The following is a 23895-nucleotide window of genomic DNA, read 5'->3' on the forward strand; positions in this document are numbered from 1 at the left end:
GGATTACACTGTGCTTGGAGACAAACAGTGCTGAAATAATAATAAGAATTTGTATACTTTTAATATAACAACACTTTCAGTCCTCAGAACAGCCCCTTAGGTAGGGACAATTATTTACATTATAGATGGAGAGACAGATAAGGATATAGCGTTGATCACACAGTCATGAGAATGAGATTGTAGAGCATGTAGTTTGTGGTCAGAACAGTGGGTACTGGGTGCTTCAGGACTGAATATAACAGACTTAAAAAAGGAGGGAAAATAAACCTGCATTCACCTGGGCTTTGAAAGACTCACAGAAAACGTGAGCAGATGTATATGAAGACCTAAAGATACATCCTTAGTTTATGCTTGACTTCTCTGATCCAAGGAGAAAGAGTTGTACTAGTAAATGGATTTAGGGCAATGTCCTGTTGCTAACATATCAGGCTTCCTAGATACCCTCTAATTTAATGTTTTGGTGTTTTTTCTTTTCCTATCTTTTTTCTGTGCCTCTTGTGTTTTATTTTCAAACATCCCCCACCACAAATTAAGGTAGGTGTGGAAAGAGACTATTATGATGTTAACAGAGCAATAGAAGTGTTCCCTAATGTTGCATGTACAACCTTTTGATTCATCTCTTTAGAACCCAAATGGAGTGTCTTCGGTGCTCAACATTCTCTCAGGAATAGATCGGTGCTGTCAGGAGCAATCATGTCTTGCATCAACAGAACCCTAAATTATTTAAATGCCATGTTCTATAGCTCTTTGAAGTGGTTGAAGATTACGTATCTATGCAGCGTACAATCTCTATGTATCTAAAGAACCTGATTAGTCTAACTATAACAAACATAGGTGACTACTGATATATAATTCTTAATACCTGTATAACTTAAAGGCTAAGACTTCATGTCAGAATATTAAACAATATTTAAAAACTGTGTAGTGAATGAGGACAATGACCTCAAAATGTAAACAGTGTATAAATATCTTGGTCAGAGGTAGAAATATATAATGCAATATGATAAATATATCCTAAAATTATAATCAATATACAAAATGTCTTAAAGAGATAAAGTAACATGCATGCATACAATCTAACAAAATAACTTTTTTTGAAATCTCTGGGCCTACATAATTTCCAATCCAACTCCCAACCCTATATGAGTAATAATCAACCCCTAAATGATATCCCTAACCCTGAGGACTAACTTTGCTGGGAGAGGAGATATTGTCTTCTAGAATTGCTTAAATCTGTCTAGTCTCCTATCAGATTTGTTTTTCTCCAATTAGTTCACTTTTATATCACATACTTTGGTGTCCTCTCTGTCCTGCTTTTTCCTGTGTTTGTGTTATTTGCCACTTCTGTTCAGATTGAAGTCCAGGCAATGTAAGTCTGCCCCATACTGTCAGCTATCTCCAGCAGCTTCTGTAGCTTTTCTTTGTCCTTTATAGCCTTTATGTGCACTATTAATACTATAGTACTTAACTATTCTGATACATGTTAAAATGACAGAAAACAAAACCAAACCAGACCATTAAAGCTAAGTGCAATTTTGTAAATGTTTCTGTAGTTTTAATTTTATTGTAATATCTCTGGGCAGAGAAGATAGGAAGCAAATTGGAGATTTGGGATAACTGTCTTCCTGAAGAAATAGTTCTAAAGTGAAGGTGAATGGACACTGGCACTAGTATTGATTTTTTGACATGTATTGAGGATGCCTGGAAAGATGGCTCTCAATCAGTACAATAAAGTACTTGCTTCTTTCAAGCGTGGGAACCTAAGTTTGCATCATCCATGTAAAAAAGTGTCTGTGACCCTAGCTGTTGTGAAGGGGGGCTGGCAAAGACAGACAGAACCCTGGAACATATTGACTGTCCAGTTTAATCAAACTGATGAACTCTAAGTTCAGTGTTTCAAAAATAAGAATAAGCAGTTGAGAGAGACACTTTACATTGATCTTTGACCTCCAAATGCATTCTTACTGACACACATACACATGTACACACACACATGCACATCTACATAAATATTCACACACAAAGTAATTAATGAGTGTTTTGAAATTGTCAAAGGATCTTATTCTTACCTTGTGCTTGATGAGGTATTTTCTACAGCACATAAAAGTTACTGTCTATTAAATATGATGCTGAGTGGACTTACTCCTGTTGGTGTAGCAGCTCACCTAAATTCCCAAAGTAGAGATCACTGAGCATTGCAAATGCAAAGGATGTAGGGAGGAAATGTCTTTCTAACCTAGATCTTTCACCACTACCATGAGCTCCTTATGCTACACAGTGGGCTCTGTTGACATCCAGTGCGGAAGTGTAGTCCTGTTTCCTCTGTGAACCATGGAGGAAAGCACTTCACCCAAGGTACTCAAGGCTTTCCTACCCTCCCTTTTCCTGCATTTTTTTCAAGACAGAGTCTCTCTCCATAGAGCTCTGACTGTTCTGGAACTCAGACTGGCCTTGGATTTGGAGATCTGCCTGCCTTTGACTACCAAGTCCTGGGATTAAAAGCTTGTGCCAGCAAGCAGGCTATGTATACTTTCTCAAGGCCAGCCCCCATCGTGTACTCTGCCCCACCCCCAGTCCTGTTAATGTATTTTATTTGGTGGTTAAAGCTGGGAAAGTTAGACTAATTGGTATTTCTTGGCATGCCATCCAGTTTGCTGAATGTTGCTTGTGGAGCATTCTCGTTGGAGTCATCTAGAGATGATGCCCAAGTTGCACTTTAAACCACATAAATAGAAGAAACAGACAAATAGCAGAACCTCCTCAGTCTGGACATACACAACATCTATTGGAATGAGTAGTGAAGGCCTATGGAACCTGTAATGGTGGTGTCTTCAGTTGAAACTCCAGGAAGAACATCTCCATGTTTGACTTTTGACTTCTCATCCTCATATACGTTTTTTGCTTGTTTGTTTGTTTTTTTAATTGTAGGATAAACACAGTAGCTGTTGGTAAAGATTTGCTTTCTAGCTGTTTGTAAGGATGGAATGGTTTTAATACTCTGACCCAGTCACTGGAGTGAGGAGTCAGCCTTTCCCAGGAGCGGGTCTCAGGGAACACTTGGTAAAGATATTTGAGTTTGAGCTTGTTATCAGAATCAGCTCTAAACAACACAACAGTTCACCACTGTGTTTTTAGTACATAGTGTAAACAGAGGATTAATGCATATCAATAGCTATCTTGAAAGGTATGCTTTGCTGCTAGGTCATACACTGGTTTTACTCAGTGGAAGAATAAAGTATCACTGAATTAGACTACTAAACACCCCCATCCGCTGGCGGCTCGAACTACAATCCCATTCTAGTAGAGCTGCTCCCTAAGTTCCTGCTGAAGGCTTGCATTAGGAATTCAGCTGTCTAGTTAAGAGTGAGTGCTTCTTAATGATATTGTTTGTCATTGGTTCTCCCAACAGCTCAAGACATGGCTGCCCAGTGTGTCACGAAGGTGGAGCTAAATGTTTCCTGTGACAATCTTTTGGATAAAGATGTAACGTCAAAGTCAGATCCTTTGTGTGTGCTGTTTTTGAGCACAAGTGGTCAACAGTGGTATGAGGTAATGTTATATAACTTAGGTGAAAAACAGTTCACATTTCTTTTAAACAATGTTAAGAGTTTTTAATGTTAAAATTAATACTATAGAACTGGGGAGATGACTTAGAGGTTAAGAACTCTGGATGATCTTCTAGATGACCTGGGATCTGTTCTCAGCACCCACATGGTAGTTCAACTACCTATAACTTCCATTCCTGAGGATCTGACACCCCCTTCTGGCTTTTGCAGGCACTGCATCCATGTGATGCACCGATATAAATGCAGAGGAAAAATCCTTACACATCAACAAACAACAACACTGTACCATCTTATGTTAGTGTATTTTTTGTACAAATATGTTCTTGATAGCACAATTCCTCATCTTCATAAAGAAATTTCCAAGATATAAGTGATAAATAGCCAGTGATATGGCTAGATGACTAGACAAAACAATTTGTGTTTGATCTCAAGAACCCACATGGTAGAAGACAACTGACTCCAGTTTTTAGCTGACCTCTGCAAATGTATGCCCCACACATGTACACATATGCAAATTTTAAGAAGAGAAATTTCCTTTGGTCTTCATTCTTATGAATAACTATAATTAGTACATAAAAATGTTAAAATATCTAAGTACTTCTTGGATCTGAAAAAAGCTTTTCTTGTGTTTTTTTGGGGATGAGTACAGGTTGAACGTACAGAAAGGATTAAGAATTCTCTGAATCCCAAATTTTCTAAGACATTTATTATTGATTACTACTTTGAAGTGGTTCAGAAACTGAAATTTGGAATTTATGACATCGACAACAAAACTATTGAACTGAGTGATGACGACTTCTTAGGAGAATGTGAAGTCACTCTTGGACAAGTGAGTATTTAGATTTTGCTACCTTTACTTTTGTCTGGATGTTTGTTTTGTTTTCAAGATAAAATCTCTCTACATAGCAGAGGTTGGCCTCACGCTTGCTATGTAGCATGGTTTGGACTTTAACTTATGGTAACCTCCAGCCTCTGCCTCCAGAGTGTTGTGATCACAGGTATGTACCTTCACACCCAGCTGTTTTGTATAGATTTTAAACCAAAGAGTTGAGCATTTTTGACAAACATTGTGTCTTCATCAATATTCTGTTGTTGTGAAGAGACACTGTGATCACAGTAACTCTTATACAGGGAAGCATTTACCTAGGGCTTGCTTAGAGTTCAGAGGTTTAGTCCATTATCACCATAACAGGAAGCATGGCAGCATGCAGGAAGACATGCTGGAGAGGTAGCCAAGAGTTCTACATCAGGATCCACACACAGCAGGATGAGAGAGACATGGCCTGACTTGAGCATTTAAACCCCCAAAGCTTACCCCCAGTGACACACTTTTTCCCACAAGACCATACCTACTCCAACAAGGCTATAACTCCTAATCTCTGTCAAAGTAGCCTTACTCCCTAATGGCCAAACTAGCAAATGTATGAGCCTATGAGGGCCATTCTTATTTAATCTACCACAAGTTGTAAGTATAACTTTTAAAGTTGGTAAGTCTATATTAGATCTCTTGGACAATGGTTGCATTAGGTTTTTGTGCCTTCCAGGCTAACTTCAATGAGATTCTAGCTAGGGTGGTGGTTCTCAACCTTCCTAATGCCGTGACCCTTTAATTCAGTTCCTTAAGTTGTGACTGCCAACTGTAAAATTATTTTGTTGCTACTTCATAACTGTAACTTTGAGAATACCCTTTCCCCTGTTCTCTTTCCACCGCCTTACGTATGTCATTTAACTCTCTTCCTCCATGAACCTTCAAAGGCCCCTTAGACTTCTTAGAGGCCTTTCCTGGGCTAGCACTGTCCACTGCGTCATTTTATTCTTTAGTTGTCTTATTTTATGTCTTAGTATATTATGAACACGTTCAGGGTAGGTAGCAGTTTGCCCTTTTGCTCCTAACTCTGATTTATGTAGAAAGATGATGATCATTTGTATAAATTGAGAAAAACACAGGGAAATTAGAGTCATTTTTTAAATTAATTTATTTATTTGTTTATAAAAATTTCCACTTCCTCCCCTCCTCCCCATACCCTCCCATTCCCCCCACTCCCTCTCCTCCTACCCCCCACTCCCTCTCCTCCTCCCTCTCCAGTCCTAAGAGCAGTCAGGGTTTCCTGCCCTGTGGGAAGTTCAAGTTCCTCCCCTCTCCCTCCATGTCTAGGAAGGTGAGCATCCAAACAGACTAGGATCCCAAAAAACCAGTACATGCAGACAAAACAAGACCCAGTGCCATTGTCAATGGCTTCTAGTCAGCCCCCATATCAGCCACATTAAGAGAATCCGGTTTGATCACATGCTCGTTCAGTCCCAGTCCAGCTGGCCTTGGTGAGCTCTCATTCAATCAGTCCCCTTGTATCAGAGGGTGAACGCACCCCTCGCGGTCCTGATTTCCTTTTTCATGTTCTCCCTCCTTCTGCTTCTCATTTGTACCTTGGGGGCTCAGTCTAGTGCTCGAATGTGGGTCTCCATCTCTATCTCCATCTATCATCAGATGAAGGTTCCCTCTGGTCCTGCCTTTCTTGCTCACGTTCTCCCTCCTGCTTCTCATTTGGACCTAGGGAGTTAAGTCCAGTGTTCCAGTATGTGTCTCTGTCTCTATCTCCATCCATCGCCAGATGAAAGTTCTTTGGTGATATGCAAAATATTCATCAGTATGGATATGGGCCAAGGCCAGTTCAGGCACCCTCTCCTCTGCTGCCCAGGGAACAATCTGGGGACCTCTCCTAGGGCCAGGGAACCCCTCCAGAATCAAGTCTCTTGCAAACCCTAAAATGTCTCCCTTAGTTGAGATATATACTTCCCTGCTCCCATATCCATCCTTCCTCCCTCCCCCCATCCCATTCCCCCAAGCCATCCCCAATCCTCCCCCTCTCCCTTCTCTCTAATCATCTCCCCTTACTTCCACCCCCCCACCCCCCGTGCACCCAAGTTTGCCTGGCAATCTTGTCTACTTCCAATATCCAGGAGGATAACTATATGATTTTCTTCAGGTTCACCTTCTTATTTAGCTTCTCTAGGATCACGAATTATAGGCTCAAAGACCTTTAACTATGGCTAGAATCCACTTATGAGTGAGTACATACCATATTCTTCTTTTTGGGTCTGGGTTACCTCACTCAGTAAAGCATTTTCTATTTCCATCCATGTGCATGCAAAATTCAAGATGTCATTGTTTTTTACCGCTAAGTAAAACTCTAATGTGTATATGTTCCACACCTTTTTTAACCATTCTTTTATTGAGGGGCACCTAGGTTGTTTCCATGTTTTGGCTATTACAAATAGTGCAGCTATGAACATAGTTGAACAAATGCTTTTGTAGTATGATAGGGCATCTCTTGGGTATATTCCCAAGAGTGGAATTGCTGGGTCCTGAGGGAGGTTGACTCCCAGTTTCCTGAGAAACCGCCACATTGATTTCCACAGTGGCTGCACAAGCTTGCATTCCCATCAACAATGGATGAGTGTTCCCCTCACTCCACATCCTCTCCAGCATAGGCTATCATTGGTGTTTTTAACTTTAGCTATTCTGACAGGTGTAAGATGGTATCTCAAAGTGGTTTTGATTTGCATTTCCCTGATCGCTAAGGAGGTTGAGCATGACCTTAAGTGCCTTTTGGTCATTCGAAGTTCATCTGTTGTGAATTCTCTGTTCAGTTCAGTACCCCATTTTTTAATTGGGTTAATTAGCGATTTAGTGTCTAGTTTCTTGAGTTCTTTGTATATTTTGGAGATCAGACCTTTGTCTGATGAGGGGTTGGTGAAGATCTTCTCCCAGTCGGAAGGTAGCCTTTTTGTCTTACTGACAATGTCCTTTGCTTTACAGAAGCTTCTCAGTTTCAGTAGGTCCCATTTATTCATTGATTCTCTTATTGTCTGTGATACTGGGGTTCTGTTTAGGAAGTGGTCTCCTGTGCCTATATCTTGTAGACTACTTCCCACTTTCTCTTCTATCAGGTTCAAAGTGGACGGATTAATGTTGATGTCTTTAATCCATTTGGACTTGAGTTTTGTGCATGGTGATAGATATGGATCTACTTTCATTCTTCTACAGGTTGACATCCAGTTATGTCAGCACCATTTGTTAAAGATGCTTTCCTTCTTCCATTGTATACCTTTAGCTCCCTTGTCGAAAATCAGGTGTTCATAGGTTTGTGGATTAATATCTGGGTTTTATTATTTTATAAATTATTTATTATATCATTTTTATTTTCACTGAGTTACAGTTATTCTCCAGAGTTGCTTTTCTGGGTTTGTTTTCTAGATTTAAATTATTTGGCAGTCCTACTGGTTCTCATGTATCAAGGACAACATGGAACTGATCAGTTATATTGTTCATGAGTAGTATTTTAAAAAATAAGTAGAGGAATATTTATTAATTACAGAATAAAAATCACAGTATAACCAAAAATCTGAGAATTTGAGAGATAGTTTCAAAGAGCCTAGACATACTTTATCATTTTAAGCAATGTGATCTTTTCTGGAAGCTGCATATCAAAGTTCTGTGTCAGTTAGGAAATTGAATCACAGTTATTGAGTATTCTGATACCCACCTTTACCTTCAGGGGGTTTTCAGCCCCGTGTTTTGTGTTGGAGATGAAAATATGTACTGTTTTTTCCATTTTGAAGAAGGCGCTAAAGTTGTAAAAAATCAGTGAACAACATAATGATGGGTAGTGCCGGAATGAAGTTCTTCAAAATCTTTTCAAATGGCTTTTAAATGTTTTTAAAAAGGGGTATAGTTTTAATGTTACACTTTCTAATGACTTTAAGTGGATTTTATGTTCAACTTATTTTTTTTTAAGTATCCGGGACGGCAATTCACATGATGAAGTATTACTTTCTGCTTATGACAGGTTGTTTCCAGTAAGAAGCTAACTCGACCTCTGGTGCTCAGAAATGGCAGACCTGCAGGGAAAGGAAGTATTACGGTAAAGATAATATAATCTTTTGCTTCGAGATACAGTCTATTAAGTCTAATAAGACTGTGCATAACAAGCAAATAATCTATAGTCATGCCTGACCAGTTGATCCTGAACATTCTAATTCCATTCACCCTGGCCTAATATTAACCAGAAGTGGATACTGTCTTCTTAACAGAAGAAACAAATGAATTGTAGGAATTCCTCCCTTCAGTTTTTTTAAGTTGTCCGTCAAGGTCAGGTGCACCTCTTCCATGAGTGTGTCAATTTGTAAGCAGAGAAAAGTCTTAGTGAACTGCATGAGTCAGTTTGGCTCTCTGCAAAGGAAACATGGTCCTCTTACCATGACAGAAACTTCCGTGATGGATTTTATTCTAAATGTATATTATAACATGACCTTTGAACTTATAAACTCTTATCCAGGCATGGTGGTACGTTCTGTGACATGGAAGCCTGGTAATTACAATTGTCAAGTACATTTATCTCAGCAGCTGTGTGTCTCTCTTAGATTTCCAGAAGCACACAAGTATTTAGACTGTTGATAGGGTTGACTTTCGTCAAACTGCAGCTCAATAGTTAAGACACTGGTTTCACTTCAGATCATATAAGTCTTTTGTCTTTTACTAAGGATTTCCACCAAGAGGGGCAGTTCTTAGCCTTAACCCTTTCTTTTTTCTGTTTTTGAACCTTTGCTCTAGTGGAGGCTAAAAACAAAGATAGTTGAGATAACCTGGGATTTGACTTAGGGTAGAGGGACTCTTGCAGTTACACTGAATGAAAAGTGCTGGGCTTCTTAGAAAGGATTTATTCATTTATTCTCCCCTCAATGTGTGCAGAATTTTTGCTGGTTTTGTATTCTGTGGAATATTTAGTTTTAGAGAACCACATTTTTGGGGGGTCTGGTCATTACCTTTTTTTTTTTTCCAAGACAGAGTTTCTCTGTAGCTTTGGATCCTGTCCTGGAACTAACTCTTAAAGACCAGGCTGATCTCAAACTCACAGAGATCCACCTGCCTCTGCCTCCCAAGTGCTGGGATTAAAGGTGTGTGCCACCACCGCCTGACTGATTGATGATTACTTTTACTCTTGAACATTCTTGACCATATCCACAGTGGAATTATGTTTACAAACACACTGTGTAATAATATCTACATACCTCAGCCCTGCTACACACACTTGAAACAGCTGGCTAAGGAGCTGCATTTAAAAAGAGACTTCTATCAATGGTAAGATGCTTGCCTGACTTGTGCTGTGATCTAGATTCAACCGCCTGTACTGCAAATAAAATAAAGTGAAATGAAAAGAAAGTACTTAATTCATGAGTACTTCACATTCTCTTACTTACCTTATGTGCTTGTAGATTTCAGCAGAAGAAATCAAGGATAACAGAGTGGTATTGTTTGAAATGGAAGCCAGAAAACTGGATAATAAGGTAGGTAGGTTTTGTGTATTTCGCAAAGACATTATAAGTTTTTATCCCAAGCACTGATTTTCCCTTTTGAGATAATAGTGCAGTTAGCATGAACTGTTCATCTGAGCATAGTATTCTCCTTTCTCCCTCCTCTTTCCTTTTCTCCCGGACCCTCCTTCTCTCTCTGTCTCTGTCTCTGTCTCTGTCTCTGTCTCTCTCACCCACCCACCCTCCCTCTCTCCCTTTCTCCCTTCCCCCCCTCGTATGCTTAAACAGCACCTATTTCCCTTCAGCTTTTTCATGAAGATACATTTAAAGATTAAAAGAATACAAGCATTAATGTTACTCTAAATTTCCAGAAAGTAGTTTAATAACCTTTGTGGGGGGAAGCAAAAAGCCTGTGGCTTATTAATTATAAATCAGTTAATCCTTTTGCATTTCAATACTAAATATGCAATGGTATTCAGTGTTCTTCACCATTTTTGTTTATCTTAGAATTTAATGTGAAAGTGTCTTAAGACCAGGGGCTTTGAAAATTAACATATAACAGTTGGGTGGGCCTGCCTTTAATCCCAGCACTCAGGAGGAAGAGGCAGGTGGATCTATGTGAGTTTGAAGCCAGCCTGGTCCACAGAGCTAGTTCTAGGACAGCCAGAGAGAGCTACCTAGAGAAAACCCTGTTCTGGGAAAAAAAAAAAAAAAAAAAACATGCAACAAATATCATGTTCTAATCATGTTCTATCTCTAACATTTGTCCCTCTTCCCAGACACCATGTCATTTTGAGCGTGAATATTTTGGTATGTTTATAAAGACTCTTTAAAGTGTAATTATTTAAAATACCTCTTAAGATAATTTTTGATCTATAAATTCTTTGTTATGTCTTTCTTTTCTTGCTTTCTGTCTCTCACTCCCTTCTTCCTTCCTTCCCCACCCCACATCCATTCATCTGTCCATCCATACAGTTAGGAAACAGATTCCTTTGTCCTATAGAAGTCTGTGCATTCAAATATAGCTAAATAAATCCTTGTGGCATCATTTCTCTTGGTTTATTCTTTCTTTCCTGATTTCAGTAAGCTTGTCTGATGATATCTTGAATTGCTAACAAGACATTTTCATCAGTTGTGCTATATAACTCCACCAGGTGATCAATACTGAGTTAAAAGTTTGGTGATTTTAATGACACTATTGATGATAGCTACCTACATATATTATCTTACAGGTCTCTGAAACTGTGGTATTACTCTAGCAGAGCTTCATTTCTTAGTAATAAAGTTTCTATAGAGAGACATTTCCCCAAAGTAAACACTTATCTCTCTCTCTTACTTGAGCAGTGTGTTATGAGATTTGTTTATTTTATTTTATGCATGTATGTCTTTTGCCTGTGTGTGTATATGTGTGCACCATATGTGCACGAAGCCTGTGGTGGTTAGAAGAGATGTTCAGTTCATAACTGGAGTTATGAATGGTTGTGAGTCACTACATGGGTGCTGGAAATTGAACCTGGGTCCTCTGCAAGAGTAACAAGTACACTTAAGTGCTGCTAACTATTTGTCCAACCCCAATATTTTTCTGTTAATTATTTATCATTGAAATATGTTCTATACAGGAAAGACAAAACATTTGATACCTTTTGTATACATCTTTTTTCCTGAATAAGTTGGTTCCCTCGCATCCTCCAGATATGACTGCTAATCTTGTTTTATTTAATTCTTTAAATAACTACAAACTCATAGATTTAAATATTAATAATTGCTAACTACAACAAGAGAATTTTGGTTGATATTCAAATTATCCCAATCTCAGCTTTATGTTGGAGACCCTTTGGTACAAAGAGGAATCTGTAGATAGTCCCCTTATCCATCAGATGACATGGTATTCAAAGTTAATTTTATGTAATTTTTGCCCCAGACTTTTAGTGGTTGTGCATTTGGGATCACGCAGGGAAGAGGAGCTCTTACCATTTGCTGCTGCTGTCACTCGTGGTGTTTCTAGGCCCTTTTAGTATATAGAGCCAGAGAAAATATCTTTTTTAAAGGTTAATTTTGTGTGTGTATGTGTGAGTTTATGTGCCAGTGCACATGTGGCATTGGATCCCTCAGTTCTAGAGTTACAAATGTCTGTGAGACCTGACTTGTATGCTGGGATCCTAACTCTGGTCCATGACTGCCCAGCAAGTGTCCTAACTGTTCAGCCATTTTTGTCTCTAGCTCCCCACCCTCACTGGTTTTTAAATTTTTCTAGCTTTCTTTTTTTCTTCTTTTTACTTCAAACTCATGATAGTCTTCCTGCCTCTGTCTCCCCAGTACTGAGATTAAAGCTATGAACTGCCATACCTGATAGGAAAGAAGGTTGTTTGTTTGTTTTGATGCAGGGTCTCTTTATGTAATCCAGGAACTCACTATGTAACCCAGGCTGGCCTCAAACTCACAGAACTCTGCCTGACTCTGCCTCCCAAGTGCTGAGATTGAAAGCATGTGCTACTATGCCTGATGCCTGACAGTTTTTTTGTTTTACATAAAACTAAATGGCCAGGTATAGTGGTGCATGCCTTTAATACCAGCACTCAGATAGCTGAGGCAGGAGGCTCCTGAGTTTGAGACCAGTTTGACTATGTAGTTAGGCTTGATCTCAAAAATAAAAGAACTAAATCATAATTTACACAAATATTTACAGTTCATATACAAACTCACAGGGATTTACTTTTGTTATTCTACCTCTTTTCTCTTATGCTGAAAACCACAATTTTTAACGATATTAACAAAATCACATATTGTTTTTTACTTACTACTTATTTCAGAATAAAGTATCAATGGTATAAGTCACAGTTCTTGAACTACAGTGTGAGCTTAGGTATATGTATTCCACTCAGGTGGAGTTAAATTCTTACATTTTAATGAAATAATTAATCTCTGTCACAGTTAGTGATTGCTTAAAAAATACTTTGATTTAAAATCATGTAAAAATTGGGATATGGTTCAGTGGTAGAATGTTTGCCTAGTCTGTTATGGCTCTAGTATAGTCTTCATCACCACATACAGAGAGAGAGAGAGAATCGTTACACTATAATTTAGTCAAGTGTGGTGCAATACTTGTAGACTTGACACTCAGGAAACAGGTAAACAGGTGGCACCTGTCTCTAAAGAAACAAGTCCCGTGATTTCAAACTAAATCTGTAAAACAAAGTATATCCAAGATATTTAGTTTCTCTTTCTTTCTGTTTTGCTCTGTTCTTGGTTTTCCTATAAGCAATATTTTCAAATGTTTATATTTTGTGACTTTAATTTCGTAAGCACTAAGATTTTACATATGTGTATGTGTACATACATATATCAATGTTCACAAACTTATACATATGTGTACATACCTCTACACATAGGTGTTCACACATACGTGTACTTGTATGTTTGTTCATATTCTCTGTATGTTTGCATAATTGTGTTTGGGTTTATATTTGTGTTATCTACTCCCAGCCCTTAAGTAGTGTAGTTCAGTAGGAACATACTATTTACTGCTCTAGTTGGCAGTGTGAACCTGGGAGAGTAGAACCTAAAAATGAGGCAGAATAAATACAATAACAACATTATTCAGAGCATCAGACAATTTATACTCTGAGGCTTAAGAAAATTATAGAAGTAAGGTTTTCAATCTCAAGGACAAGCCACACATGGCAAAAACATGTTTTTCCATAAAATCATATGAATAACAACACCTGAAGTAAACTCACTTCTATCTGCTGTACCTGGGAGGAGCACAAAAGCACATTCCAAGAACAATTCTGTATTTTTGAAGAAACTGAGGTCACAAGACTTTTGTTTTGTTTCCTTGGAGCTTTCTCACAAACACTCGGATTTCCCTCACATGTCTCCATTCTGGGACTGTGTTTGACACATGCTTCTTTCGTCCCATTTTTTTTTTACTTTACCATATCCAAGGTGTCAGTCAAGAATCTTTACCTTTTGCATTAGTGTTAATATGGACAAGTTAATGAACTTTAAACAAGGACTGCTTTTTGACCTTCAAAATGCTATTAAGTATGCATGCTTTGCCTTTCCCATGGGATTATTTTCAGATAAGTCACAAAGCATATAATGTGTTCTTTTTTAAGTTAACTTATGTGTTAAGACTCTTATCAGTTGTAGAAAATGAGAGCACAAAAATTTCTTTCCTTGACTTAAGATTCTTAGAGATAAGGTTAAAAAACTAGTTCCCTGTAGTTGTATTATTTTTCACTGTACCAAATATGTTATTTGACATTAAACTTGCTCAAAAAGAGAAACAGCTCTATCATAAGTCTTTAAAGAAAAAGATTTTATTTTGCTTATATTTTATGTGTATATCTTGGGTGCCTACATACATGTGTGTGCACCTTGTTTACTCCTGGTGTCCACAGATGAAGAATAAGGAGTTGGATCCCTGGAACTGAAGTTACCAGTCATTTGAGCTGCCTGATGTGGGTGCTGACAACTGAACCAGGGACATCTAAAAGAGCTGCAGGTGCTCTTAACCATTGAGTAATCTTTCCCTAACTTAGGTCTTAATTAAATACTGAGGCTAGTTCAAGGCTAAATAAACCTTCAGTACAGTGATAAATTTACATATATTACTTGAGGTATTAGGAAGTGCCATCTACTTTTAAAAACACTAAGTAATATGAACTTAACAATATGTCTGTTTCAAAATGAAGATCAGCAGCAGTAAGACCAGCATATTTAACCGTATGGAGTAGATTATACATCATGCCAGTATTTTATCTGCATGTGATGAAGACAAGGAATAAGCACTTTAGAGACCTCACTATGGTGAGGTATAGGGGGTATAGAAGATACAGTTTGTGCTTTTGATTTCTGCTCTGCATCTACCTCTGCTCCTTTGTGTGAAGAAAAAAGATTTGGTTAGAATTGATGAAAGGGAGTCAGATATAGAAGGAAGAGATACAAAGTTAAAGCCCAAATCTATCACGTAATAAAGTATGCAACCGTGGAAAAGGTATTAAAGCCTTCCAGTCTCCCTTCCCATGGCTAACTGCCCTGTCTGTCGTAGAGTTGATGTAGTTAATGTTTGGGGTATATTTTTGTATTTAATACCATGTGAATAGAAACTTAAAATGCTGACATTAAGCCAAAACACATTTTATCAACATATTTTAAAGTACCATGTTTTTGATACACAGGATTATTCATCACAAATGCCTTAATATTCATCCCTAGTATATTTCTACACATTTCTAAGTTAGCATTAGAGATAACGGGATTGATATTTGCAACCAGTATATCTGCATTATGAGTTGGACCTGTGAGGTCATATATATAAAATCACGGATAAGGTATGTTCACACAGGGTTTAATAAGAGAGTGAAAACTGTTTGTTTAAATGTAGGATCTGTTTGGAAAGTCAGATCCATACTTGGAGTTTCACAAACAGACATCAGATGGCCACTGGCTGATGGTTCACCGAACAGAGGTAAGTCCTTGAATCTAAAAGTAGAATAGTTGTTTCCTTTGACATTATTATACTAAGAGTTTTAATGTCTCCCCCCCCCCCCCTCTCTGTGAGAGATTTGGTTTTGTTGTTTTTTTTTTTTCTTCTTTTTCCTTTGGAACATGGTCTTTCCACATAACCTTGCCTGTCCTGGAACTTACTGTGTACACCAGGTTGGCCTCAAACTCAGGGAAAATATTCATTTTAATTCAAGTATATATGCAACCAGAGATATATCAATATTTGCTTATTTGCTTACTCTTTTTTCTTAAAAAAAGACACACTGCTATGCTTCATTTTTGAAAAACTTTAAATTGTATAAAGAATACTAAATAAGTTCTTGCTTGTTCTCTCTATCTCTCTCATACACACACACACAAACACACACACATGCACACACTTATAAAGATAATTTATTTTTCTTTTGGAAAATCATCCTGATGTAAACTACAAGCATCTCAATTCCCTTTAAATGTTACATAGGTACTTTCGGAAGTAAAAGCAACCAGGAGTGAGGATATGCACCTTTAATCTCAGTACTCTGTAGGCACACAGATCCCTATGAACTACCTTTGTCTACAAATTAACTTCCAGACCAGCCAGGCCTACATAGTGAGATCCTGCCTCAAAATAATACAGGCATGCTATATCATGTACCTAAGGAAATTACCATTGATTTACTAATACAATTCTGAGTGCCATTCATGCTCAGATTTCCTCAGTGTCAAGCACCTTTTATATAGATGTGTCTTGTCTAAGTTCAAGGGTAGGCTCAGATTTTACATTTTCCAATTGGCTCCCAGTTATAAGCTTATTTTTACCTGCCTATATTTTCATGCCATAGTGCAGCTTGAATTATTGAAACGAGAGTAGATTCTTGTGGTTTTGCTCACAACTAGATGCACATCAAACATTATGTCTAGAATGCTCCATATGTTCAGTCTTCATGGTGTTCAAACTGCACAGTGCTGATGATGTCAGGCAATTTTTTTAAGATGGTGACCATAAGCTCTGAGAATCATAAAGTCCTATGTTTTCCGTTTATAAGTTATTTATGGAGATTAATTTTCTCTAGCATTTTGTCCAGTGGTTTCAGCCACCATTGATGATCCTTGCTCTTTAACCAATTCAATTGGGGTTATACAATAGTAATTTTTGTTTTTCTCATATCACCACTGTATTAGTTACTCTTCCAGTGCTGTAATAAAACACCATAATGAAGGCAACTCATTGGAGGAAGGATTTCTCTGGGTTTACAGTTTCCGACGGAAAGGAGAGAGCATCATGGAAGAGCAGAGGCTTGGGCACTGGAGCTGGAAGCTAAGAGCTTACATCTGAACTTCAAACAGGAAGTAGAGAGAGTGAACTGGCAACGTTGTGTGTCTTTGAAACATTAAAGCCTGCTTCCAGTGGGCATACTTCCCTGGCAAAGTCACACTCCTAAACCTACCTAAACAGTAGTACCAATAGGAAAATAAAATTTCAAATGTCCTTGGCTGTGGCAGACATATTATATAAACCACTGTAGTCTGTATCTCTGCATCACCACACATTCATCTGTATCATTGTAAACTCACAAATTGTCATCATACATTAATATTTGTACTGCTTAAATCCAGATTTGATTAGGGAATGCAGATGAATTCTAGGCTTTTTTCCAGCATCGATAGGGTTTATATTTTATTCTTTTTCAGAGTTAGAAGGGGCCAGTTCTTACCATACACAGTAAAGATCAAGATCTTAGTACTAGATCTATACTAGGATATCATAGCTTTCAGTCTTTTTCAATGGTCAAAATAAGAAACACATTTGTATGTCTACATAATATGTAATATTGAAACTTAAAAATTCAGAATCTAGATTTAATTTTCCAATTCATGTTCATCACAGTAAGATTTATGTTTTTAATTTTTTTAAGTGTATATTGGTGTTTTACTTGCATGTATGCCCGTTGCCCATGAAGGCCTTGGATGCCTTAGTATAGGAGTGACAGATGGTTTTGAGCCACCACGTGGGTGCTGGGAATCAAACCTGGGTCCACTGCTTTTAACTGCCGAGCTGTTTCCCCAGGGCCCACAAAGTTCATGCTTATCCTGCTCTATTTTTTGGTCCTCTGAAATTATGGTAAAATGCCTGGTTTCAAAAAAGATCCACAAGCTACCATTTATAAGTATACATTGTTATTTCGGTGTATATTTTTCCTAAACACCTTTCTTCTTTACTCAGAATGTACTACAATTGGACAATTTATTATAATTACCATATAATAATTATAAAATGTAATCCTACTAATTTTTTTGGAAATAGTTGAGTGATAGATTGGAGGAAGAATGGTAAGAATGTCACAAGAACCCAGGAGAGGCAAGAGAAAGATATTGATAAATTGCATGTTCTAATGGAGCCTTTAATCTTTACAGGTCATAAAAAACAACCTGAATCCTGTGTGGAAGCCTTTTAAAATCTCTCTTAACTCTCTGTGCTATGGAGATATGGACAAAACCATTAAGGTAATTTGAAATTATTACTCAGGTACTCTGTAGTTTGCTATGGGATTATGTCCTGGTAAACCCATTATAAATGCAAATCCTCATAAATTAGATGAGAGGTGTAGCTTGGTTAGAACATTGCTTAGTGATCTTGAGGCCCTGTGTTTATTTGAGGAGAGGGGGGGGTAGAAAGGAAAGAAGGGAGGAAAGGGAGTATGGGAGAGAGGAAATGATGTTAAAATGCATTTAATACAACTAAGTTACCAAATTACAGCCACCTAGTGCACTGTTACACATTTGGTGTTTACCATGTGCTGACTGGCAATTTTGGCTTGCTGCCACTACCCAACATTACAAGAGAATCATCACATGTTACTAGCACAGAAAAGATTAAAATTCAAAACTCATGCAGTATCTACTGAATTATGTCACCTTTAACACCATTGTCAAGTCAAAATCCAAGGTCCACTATAACAACTCAGACACTGTGTATACCTACTATAGATGAACACATTTTAACTGCCTTCTAAAGTTAGTATGTAAGGTAGCATTTTGTTAAATAAATGACATTACAGACATATGTATTTGACTATGTTGTTGTCTGATATGTTGGCTTAATGCTTAAGGGTGCAGCATTATTTTTATTTTAACAAATTTTAAGTCTTCTTTATAATGAGATTCTTTTACTTAACAAATATGAAGCATTGACTACATTCTTTGCCTATAGCGCAGCCTTTGAAAATAAAAGTAGATGTTAGTTATTTTGAGATCTCAGAGCCTTCCTGTTGTTATACAGGAAAACAGAGGAGGAATTGTAGGTACAAAGAAAAACAGATCACATGTCCACAGTTATTTTAAATATTTTTATTTGTAAGTATTTACCAAAGAAAGCCTAACCAGCCAGTGAACACACACAAGCTTCAAACACTGTGTGTGTGTGTGTGTGTGTGTGTGTGTGTGTAACACCAACACACTTTTTATAGATGAGTTCTGTCTGAGGATCAAACAGTTCTGCTGAACTGTCTCCTCAACCCTGAGTCTGCCTTAACATAAGTCCTTCTAGAAAGCTTTCTTACCCTTACACCTCAATAGATAAAGGTGTTGGTGGTGGTTTTTTATTGTGATTAATACAGTAAAAACAGGAAAGACGATAGGAAACAGCATAACATAACATAACATAACAACAGCATGATTTGGAGTCAGACCACAGCTGACATTTTTTTTTAACTCTTTAACCAGGTAAAGGATGTTAAGCAGGTCACCTAACCTCTTTGCTAATAAAGCATATAGTAATTTCCACTGTACAAGAGCATAAGGATAGAATATTGAAAGTGAAAACATTGTAATCGGTAAAATAGCAGCAGAGTGCTGTTGTTATTAAAAGCCACTAAAATTTCTGAGCTTCAGAGGGAGTTGTCCCTAGCTTATGAGAGACTTTAAAAAATTATTATTAAGTGTGATTTGTATGATATGTCAAAGAACAGTGAAAATATTGATATAGCATAAATATATAAATATACTGTGAATTATATGTTACTGAAGCAGCTACAAATTCTAATTTAAAGACAAATCTAGAGAGGGCAGCAGTCTATACCATGCCTCTTTGATTGTTTCTGACAAATTAACAACAATATCATGTCTCTAAAACAGTTTTTGCTCACAGTGGCATGCTTGCAGGGCCAATTTGTTGTAGTAAGTAAATGATTTCCTGTGCTTTGTCTGATAAATGTCTCCATTCTTAAGTCTCTTAGTTTGTTGTTAGTTGTATACACTTGGCTCTCCACATCCTCACTCACTTTACTTCTCTAGCTCTGTGTTCTCTGCAGTATCAGACAGGTCACAGCTACAGTTTACTCACTGTTTGGAAGTCATTTAAAGGTCTGGTGAAGAATTGCAGAGCAGAGAGTAAAGTCAGGATCTCTGTGGGTCCATCGCTGTGTTGTCACCCTAGCATGCATTGCTTTCAAAAGATGAAGAGAGTAAGAGAAATAATTGTGCATGCTGCCACCTTGCCTGAAGTGAGGATGCATTGTGTGGTGTGTGCAGTTTTGCATATATACATACACTTTTATGTATATATGCAGACATTTAAATTTCACAAGTTCTTCAGATATTGTTGCTTAAGTAGTGCATAGTACTGGTGACTCATCCTGCCTCAGCCTTGTCTGCACTGGAGATGTGTCTGCCTTAGAAAGGGCTAAAAACATTTTAGCCCTTACTAAGGTCTAATTAAATCTTATCATATTAAAGTTCTCTTTGACTCAAATGTAAATCGATGTTCTTTCCATGGAGTCTAAAATGTAAAATTTTGTTTTGCTGTAGTTTAAGAATGTCTACTAGCTGGTCGTGGTGGCACACACCTTTAATTCCAACACTCAGGAGGCAGAAATAGGCAGATCTCTGGGAGTTCAAGGCCAGCCTGGTCTACAGAGTAAGTTCCTGGACAGGCTCTAGAGGAATCCTATCTCGACCCCCCCGCCCGAAAAAAAGTCTGCTAAAAGTGATCTCATTCGAGCATTAAGATAATTGTTTTCTGCTTTCATGAGACTTTGTTTTCTTTAAGAAAAAAAAATCAACTATTTATTTTTCCCTTGACAATATTAGTCAGATAAAGGCCATTGATTTAAAATTGGGTATTGAATATGTAGGGCAGGAGTCAAACTGTCAGACTTAGTCATGGGTAAAAATATCTATAGACTATTTCCTTAAAGAAGGCACTTTGCAGTTCTAGAATGTGCCTGTTTTGATTGAGATTGATTGATTTTTAAGTCTGAAGGATAATGAAAATAGAAGTAATGAATGAAAGACTTCCAGTGTACTGACTAGTCTTATGTCAGCTTGACACACACTAGAGTCATTTTGAAAGAGGAAATCTCATTTGAGAAAATGCTTCCACAAGATTGGCCTGTGGGCAAGACTGTGGTGCATTTTCTCAATTGATGAATAATGTGGAAGGGCTCAGCTCATTGTGAATGGTGCCACCTGGGTGGTCCTGGGTTCCGTAAGAAAGCAGACTGAGCGAGCAAGCCCTGAGGAGCAAGTCAGTAAGGAGTTCCCTTCCATGGCCTCTGCATCAGCTCCTGCCTCCAGGTTCCTGCCTTGTTTGAGTTCCTGTCCTGACTTCTTTTGATGATGAACAGTGATGTGGAATTGAAATAAACCTTTTTCTCCCCACATTCATCTTGGTCCTAGTGTTTAATCTCAGCAGTAGAAGCCCTAACTAAGACATCCAGTTATGAAAAGCAGTCAGTGTGTAGAACTGAGAAGAAAACCTTCAGTCTGCCAGATGAGCACGTAAGATCCTAAGTATTATACCGTGGTGACTCACTACAACTTCATGAAGCTGGAAGCCTGGTAGAGTTCTCACCAAGGCAGATGCAAATTCTTGTTAGAAGCTACTGCTTTCAAGCACAGTCTCCTGTGTAAAAAAGATTTTACTTTGTCCCTGTTGCTCACCACACAAGATGCATCTGTTGGCTTTGTACTTAATTCCTTCAAGTTACATTTCTATAACAATGGGAATAATAGAACAGCATCTCCCTTCTGTGTAACTCTTAGGTCTGTCTAGAGAATACACACTGTATACACATTAAATATCCATGTAAATTAATTGATGTGTTGAAATTTTACTAGAAATTTACATCGCTGTAATTGATTTTCAGCTTACCCTGAATACAGCTTACCTTCATCACAGCACCTTATTTTCCCATTGAAAAGTTCTAGCATTCTAGTGAATATTTACTTTTCTTCCATCTGCCAGCTAACATATACAAAACAAGCAAACAAAAGCCCTACTAGGAGCAAATAAATGTTTTCTTTTTTTTTTTTTCCTGAGACAGACAGGGAGGAAAAGAGAGAAGGGAGGAAGGAGTGAGAAGTATGTGCATTTAGTAGGATTCAGATCTAAGGCTAGAACTCTAGAACTCCACTTTTTCTCCTCCTTACATGGGAACCAAGGGAGTGTGACTTAGCATGGATACTTCAGTGAATTGACTGTTCTCTTTGCTTGAGTTTTCCTTTGTGTTGTAAGATTTCCAGTCTTCAGACCAAATCTGACTGTTGTGTCTAACTTGTAATTACAAATTCAGCCGCCATGGTTTGCAGCTGATCAGGCATATTTCCTGTAACTCCAAATTATCTGGGATTCAGTTGTGTCATTTTTTAGCTGCTAAGACACTGGCTTCTAGCTCTTACACAGTGATAATTAAGTAAAGCAAATGAAAGACTAGACATAATTGCATTTAGCCTTCTACCAGCATCCACAGAGTACAGCAGAGGAACTGGTGACTGCTTCCTGTGGGAAATGGAGTTCGTGCTTGTGGATTTCATCTATCATGGTCTGGGTCCTGTTCTCTGGATAGCTCTGGTTTAACATGTTTCAGCACTGCTCTAGGTAGTTTGTTCCTGTTTCTCCAGTTAGACATTGATATTAAGGGGTTTCCCCTTATTTTAATTAAAAGGCACATTTATTGCAGCCAATACTTTTTAATAAAATTATGCTGATTATTATATATTTATTATATTTAATTCCAGGTAGAGTGTTATGATTATGACAATGATGGATCACATGACCTTATTGGAGCGTTTCAGACCACCATGACAAAACTCAAAGAAGCCTCCCGAAACTCACCTGTAAGTTACACTTTTGCAATTACCTAAGGTCTACAGTTTACCTGTTTATTTTATATTTTCTTTAGCTTAGCAATTCATTTATCATGTTTTTATTCTATGTTGTGTTAAGCCCTAAAATTTTTAAATTTTGTTTAGTAGTCATCCAAAATTCATATATGAGGTACGTGTCTTACTGAGTAGAGACTATGTAATGGTGATCAGCACTAGGTGAGCATTCCAGACTACAGGGAAGAAAGCAAAGACAGTGTGTATCTCTGGGAATGGAAGTAGCCTTTCCTCTTGTAGCTTGGAAGGGAAAGCATCATAGTCCAGTGCTGGGTGAAACAATCTCTGCCTGCATAGGGAAGACAGTGCACAACCAGCTTCAGTGGTAGGTGTGAGTCCCCATGGCTGGCTAAGCCAGACAGATGTCCTGTGATCTCTATGTGTACCCTTCCTGTTCTTACATAGAAGGACTTCACCTCTCTCTGCAGAGTATAAAATACTGAAAATTAGGGATAAGCCCAAGAACCATTGATGTGCAACTTTAGGTAAATCGAGGAATAGTCATTGATTGTGAAACCTGGAAAGGTTTTTGTTGTGGGGTATCCACCAGATAAAACTACTCAGACATGAATTTAAAACCAATAAAAAATATTGGTTAGCAGACCCGTGATTACACTGGGTGTTTGAGATCCAAGTGTGGCACTGACCCTTTCTTGGGGTGAGCTTTTAAGTCCAAAAGCCATGTTCAGGGTTGACATACTTCAGTAAACAAGGGCGGTGAGTCAGAAGCAGAACTGCAGAAGCCAAAAAAAGCAAAGTTAGTATATTTAGAGACTTTCCCAGAACTATGGGTTTGATGAACGAGGTCTTTGTTTTCATTTTGGATGGTGGTGCTGTCTGTTTTCTAAGTTTTATGACCTAAATTGTACTTCCATCATAGAATCAGTGGTGCTAAGGTCTGGGGGCCTTTTACACCTCCACAGACAACAGAAGCCCAGCACGGGCTGTGAGGAGTGTATCTTTTGGTAAGGAAATACCTTAGGTTCAAGATTCATGCACACAAGACTACCATTCTTGTCAAGTATATATTTATATTAGAAGTTTAATTTCTTGTGGCCACAGGGTTGGGCTTCATGTATTTCTGTTTTATTCTGTTATTTTTTTTCCTAAGCATGTTTTTGTTTTGTGTTGCTAGCAAGATTAAAATTTAGTTTCTTTTCTTTTTCTTTTAAGATTTGATTTTTAGGGAAAAGGTGTAGTGAAATTTTCATTTTAGTAATTTGGCTATTGCTAGTGAAATTTTTATTTCATTTTCTCCTCTTACAGGTTGAATATGAATGCATAAATGAAAAAAAGAGACAAAAGAAAAAAAGCTACAAGAATTCAGGTGTGATCAGCGTAAAGCACTGTGAGGTCAGTTGTC

The 23895-nt window shown here is 37.8% G+C and overlaps 1 protein-coding gene across 5 annotated transcripts in view; it reads left to right on the forward strand.

The window, feature by feature from the left end:
* The window catches only part of Cpne3 (copine 3), a 51433-nt gene that overhangs the window by 8323 nt on the left and 19215 nt on the right, over positions 1-23895 (forward strand). For 4 of the 5 annotated variants that reach the window (XM_048420121.3, XM_087897049.1, XM_087897051.1 and 1 more), the window contains 8 exons: positions 3410-3549; positions 4216-4395; positions 8414-8488; positions 9840-9911; positions 15268-15351; positions 17787-17876; positions 22389-22487; positions 23799-23885. In XM_048420121.3, coding sequence (XP_048276078.3) covers positions 3418-3549; positions 4216-4395; positions 8414-8488; positions 9840-9911; positions 15268-15351; positions 17787-17876; positions 22389-22487; positions 23799-23885 — 819 coding nt within the window. In that variant the 5' untranslated portion in view covers positions 3410-3417. Of the gene's footprint in view, positions 1-3041; positions 3061-3409; positions 3550-4215; positions 4396-8413; positions 8489-9839; positions 9912-15267; positions 15352-17786; positions 17877-22388; positions 22488-23798; positions 23886-23895 lie in introns of those variants that run through there. The other variant, XM_087897052.1, reaches the window with a different exon arrangement.

This window comes from Myodes glareolus, chromosome 16, assembly GCF_982192425.1.
Source record: "Myodes glareolus chromosome 16, mMyoGla1.1, whole genome shotgun sequence".
NCBI classification, from domain to species: domain Eukaryota; kingdom Metazoa; phylum Chordata; class Mammalia; order Rodentia; family Cricetidae; genus Myodes; species Myodes glareolus.